This window comes from Penaeus chinensis, chromosome 1, assembly GCF_019202785.1.
Source record: "Penaeus chinensis breed Huanghai No. 1 chromosome 1, ASM1920278v2, whole genome shotgun sequence".
NCBI lineage: Eukaryota > Metazoa > Arthropoda > Malacostraca > Decapoda > Penaeidae > Penaeus > Penaeus chinensis.
The window spans coordinates 36,888,293-36,893,292 of NC_061819.1; the positions used below are offsets into that span (position 1 = coordinate 36,888,293).

General features: G+C 48.5%; 1 protein-coding gene across 1 annotated transcript in view; it reads left to right on the top strand.

Moving 5' to 3' along the window:
* Positions 1-2,955: 2,955 nt before the first annotated feature.
* Positions 2,956-5,000, top strand: part of LOC125028916 — a 2,968-nt gene continuing 923 nt past the window's right edge. Inside the window, exons 1-3 of the mRNA XM_047618540.1 lie at positions 2,956-2,993; positions 3,977-4,118; positions 4,630-4,737. Coding sequence (XP_047474496.1) covers positions 4,005-4,118; positions 4,630-4,737 — 222 coding nt within the window. The 5' untranslated portion in view covers positions 2,956-2,993; positions 3,977-4,004. The remainder of the gene's footprint in view (positions 2,994-3,976; positions 4,119-4,629; positions 4,738-5,000) is intronic.

A 5,000-nucleotide genomic window follows, 5' to 3' on the forward strand; every position in this document is an offset into this window, starting at 1 on the left:
TGCTGCTCTGCTCGCCGCTCGCGCGGCTCGCTCTCTTCTCTGAGCGCTCGCGTCCCATCCGCGCGCCCACGCGCGCTCTCGCCTCCCCACTCGTGCTCTCCTCCCCCACTTCTCGCCTCTCTCCTGCTCTCCCACGCGCGCTCTCTCTCCCACGCGCTCCGCTCTCCCAACCACTCGCTCCCTCTCTCGCGCCCTCACCCACCGCGCGCTTCTCGTCTCATCTCTCTCCCACTTCCTCTCTTACTCTTCGCGCTCTCCCACTCTCTCTCCTCTCTCCGCCTCCAACTCTCACCTCTCCCTCTCCCACTCCGCTCTTCTTCGCTCGCTCCCCAACTCCACTCTCTTTCCTATCCGATTTTCTCTCCCCACGCCTCGTCTGCGCTCTCTTCTCTCCCACCTCTAATCTACCTCGCGCTCTCCTCTCGTGTCTCTCCGCTCCTGCGCTCTCCTCTCGCCCACGGCACAGCGACCGCGCGCTCCCACGCGCGCTAGACGCGAGCAACGCACGCGAGCGCGCGCGCACACTCAATCCTCGCTCCTCCGTCTCTCTCTCTCTCTCTTCTATCTACTTCTCTCTCCCCACGCGCTGATCGCCGACGCCCACCACGCTGTCGTTGGGACGCGCGCGCCCCGCCACCCCACCCAATTGTGGAGACGATGAGCGCTGGCGGCCTGCCCCCACACACACCCACTCACACACCAACACAACTACACACAGCACAACACACACACACAGCCACACACACACACACACCACACACTACACATACACATACACACACACACCCACACATACATACACACACACCACACACACAACACCCACCACACACTCGCGCGCTCCTCTGCTTCCTCTCTCTCTCTCTCTCTCTCTCTCTCTCACCTACCGGCCCTCACTCACCCTCTCTCCCTTCTACCGGACTCCGCTCTCTCTCTCTAGCCCCAAGAACACCCCCCCCGTCCTTTACCGGACCCCAAAATCCACTAACCCCCCCCCCCCCCAACATTACGCCTCCCTCCCAACCAAAACATCCTGCAAACACCTTCATGTACGACATCCCCGCAAACCGCGAGCAAATCCCTCTTCTCCCAGCCCCACCCCAAAAAACACCAGCACAATCCCCGCCACCACCCACTAACCCACATGTCCCCCACCCACCCTTGCGTCACCACTATCCCACCACACCACCAAAACCCTCCACAAAACCACCCTCCCAATCCATAAAACCAATAAATTCCCCTCCACCTCCCAACCCCCCCCCACACAAAAAACCAAATCTATATTAAAAAGTACTATCCGCGTTTCACCCATTCCTCTCCCCTCACTTACCCCCACCTCCCCTTCCAACTCCTCGAACCCCGGTCCGACGTAGTGAAGTTGGAATCGAGAGATCTCCGAAGAGTCTCCAAGGAAGGCCCATGTTGACACTTGACTGAAGACCGGTGGCCACCCGCTGGCGGAGAAGGAAGGAAACAAACGCCCGCTTTGAACGAAGAGCTCCGAGGAGTTGAGAATACCCAAGCCAGTTCGAGGAGGGTGTAATATGGGTGCGGTTTTTTCCTCCCTTGGGGGGTGGGGGCATAGAGCGATGTGGCTAAGGAAGAGGGTAAACGCTTTTAACATATGTAATAAAATATTTAATAAATATATACTGTATATAAATATATAATATATTTATGTGTGTTGTGTGTGTGTATAGATATTATAATATATATTTATAATTGTATATATAGGTGTATATGTATATGAATATGTATATAAGTATATATGTATACTATAGGGTGTGTGTGTTTTTATTACATATATAAAAATATATATATATATAATATATATATACCATAATTGTATGTGGTATATAAATGTATGAAAATCATATATGTATACTCATGAATACGTCATGTTATAACGCATGTGCAATACATTAAACGTGATCGGACACCAGCCGAAAACAACAAACGCAAACCAGGTCTTACTTTACAAAGTGACGAACCTGTAAAACCAGTAAGAATTTTGAAAAATAATTGCTTGATACTTTCCTTTTTCCTAAGTGATAAAAAGGGCTCGACTGTCACTAAGATCATTTTAAACTGTAATGTGTTGTAATATACTTTGAAATGAAATCCTGGAAATATATAGAAGGTTCTGTCTGTACTTGGAGGCTTTAGCACCATAATTTATTTCTTCTTTCTCATTTCTTCTTTTTTTTTTTTTTCCTTCACTTTCTTCTTTCTTTTCTCTTTTTCTTCTTCTCTTCTTCTTCTTCTCTTCATTCCCTCTTATACCACTCAGCCGCCTCCTAGTTAATCCTCCCACCCCCTCCTTCTCCTCTTCCTTTCTTCTTTTACTTCTTCTTCTTCCCTCTTCCTCTTCTGTATTAATTTTTCTTCTTCTCCTTGTCCTCTTTGATCCTTGGCTGTTGCTGCTTCTTTGCCTCGTCTTTCCTCTTCTCTTCTTCTATTCTGACTCTTCGTCTTTTTTCCTTCTTCGTCCTCTTTTCATTTTTCTTCTTCTTATTATATTATATGAATATTATTCTTACCTTCTCCTCCTCTTTCTTCTTCTTCTTCTTCTTTCATCCTTCTTCTTCTTCTTCATCTCTTTTTCTTCTTATTATTCTTATTTCTTAATTATTCTTATTCTTAATTCTTCTCCTTCTCCCTCTTTCTTCTTCTTCTTTTTTTATTTTTAATTAAAATTATTACAATTATTTTTAATATCTTCTTCCTCTTCCCCTCCTCACTCCCTCCTCCTCCTCCTCCCCTCCTCCTCTCCTCCCCTCCCCACCTCCCTCCTACCCCCCCCACTCCTCCCCCCCCCCCCTCCCTCCCCCCTCCCCCTCCCCCTCCTTCCTCCTCCCCCCCTCCTTCGTTACAAAAAGAACTAAAAGAAATTGGAAGAATATAAAGACAATTAGCAATTGATAAAGGCCATGACTCTTTGCTATCACGGCCGAAAAAAACATTTTTTTGGAGAAAGGAAAGAAACTCCAAAAGTGAGAAATCAATTCGGGAAAATTTGCATTTTCTTGGTCAAAACATGTACGAAGAGTCCTATATATAAAATATATATTTTTTTCCCCTAATCTCCATTCCATTCTCTTCCTTCCCCCGTCCCCCTTTTCCACCCTTTTCTCTTTCCACCCTCCCCTCCTTTCCCCCCCTCCTTTTCCCCCCTCCTCCACCTCCCCCCCTCCTCCCCCCCCCTCCCCCTTTTCCTCCTCCTCCTCCTCTCCTCCCCCCCCCCCCCCTTTCTCCCCTTCCCCCTTCCCTCCTCCTCCTCCCTCCTCCTCCTCCTCCTCCTCTCCCCCCTCCTCCTCCTTCCCCCTCCTCTGATTCCTTTTTCTCCTCCTATTTCTTATTTTTTTTCCTCTTCTTCCCCCTTTTTCCTCCTTCCTCTTCCTCCCTCCTCCCTCCCTCCTCCCCACCCCCCTCCTCCTCCCCTCCTCTGCCTCCTTCTTTTTCCCCTTTTCCTCCTCCTATTTCTTTTTTTTTTTTTCTCTTCCTCCTCCCCCCTCCCTCTCCTCCTCCCCCTCCCCCTCCTCCTCCTCCTCCCCTTCCCCCCCTCCTCCTCCTCCTCCTCCTCCTCCTCCTCCTCCTCCTCCTCCTCCTCCTCCTATTCCTCCTCCTCCTCCTCCCACTCCCCCTCCTTCCACTCCCCCTCCTCCCACTCCCCCTCCCCCACTTCCTCCTTCTCCTCCTTCTGCTGCTCCTCCTCCTCCTCCTCCTCCTCCTCCTCCTCCTCCTCCTCTTCCTCCTCCTCCTCCTCTTCCTCCTCCTCCTCCTCCTCCTCCTCCTCCTCCTCCTCCTCCTCTCCCTCCCCCTCCCCCACTTCCTCCTCCTCCTCCTCCTCCTCCTCCTAATACGTCTCCCCCTTCCCCTTCCCCCTTTCCCTTTCCATTCCGCCTTCCCCCTTCCTCTTTCCTCCTTCCCTCTTCCCCCCTTCTCCATCCTCCATTTCAATCCAATTCCGTTGCAGAATCGCCAACAAGTTGTCAAGCGTCGAGATGCCTCAGTGCGAGTGCAGCTTGAAACAACTGAATAAATCTATGGACTCTTACATCACCAAACTCATGTTGCAGAACGAGTCCTCAGAGGCGGCCATAGCGGAGAGGAGGAAAGTGAGTTGGGGAAGGCGGTTGGAATGCGTTATATAGTGGGTCTGATTGTTTTGGGTGGAGATGGGGTGGTGAGGCAGTGGCGAGAGGATGAGGTGGAGACGAAGTGATATGGCGAAGGCGAGGGGATGAGGCAGGGTGTGTTGGGTGGAGATGAAGTGATGGCAAAGGTGCGATTTTTACGTTGGGTGTGGTGGGTGGAGATGTAGAGATGATATGGTAAAATGGCGAGGTAGTGAGATAGGTGAGGCGGCGAGGAGAAATAGTGGGACAGGGCATAATGGTAGTGGGAAATGCTGATGTATGGTGAAGTGGTGATGAGGAAATGGTGAAATGGGTAACGTTGTAAGGGTAAATTATGAGCTAATAAGAAGTAGTAATGACGATCATGTGATAATTTCCAAGTTCTGCTACAAGCTGCAATGAAGCAATCTTGTTCAAAGTCGACGGAAATATTTTTTTTTCCTGGAATTATGATCAGGGACGACCTAATATAGTTGATTTTTTGCTACAGAAGTTACACCAGCTATCTTGTGCCATACGGGCTGATGAAGATTACCAGCGGCTAGCAACAGGAAACATAGCGAAACTAGAGGAACTCACTGAAGCACTTGACGCTCGTGTAAGTTGAACAGTTTTTGATTTGTGGATCTTGTTCTCTTTAGGATTTATATATATATATATATATATATATATATATATATACGTTTGTTGTGTCATATGGTTTATGTTTATGTGTTTTTTATCTGTTATCGTTGTGTAAATACGAGTAAGTTTAGAGTATTTATATTTTACGTTAGTTTTCCCACGTTGTAGTTTTAGATTTTATATAGTTTTATATTGTTTATGGCCTACGGCTTTTAGATATTTTGTTTTTGACATGTA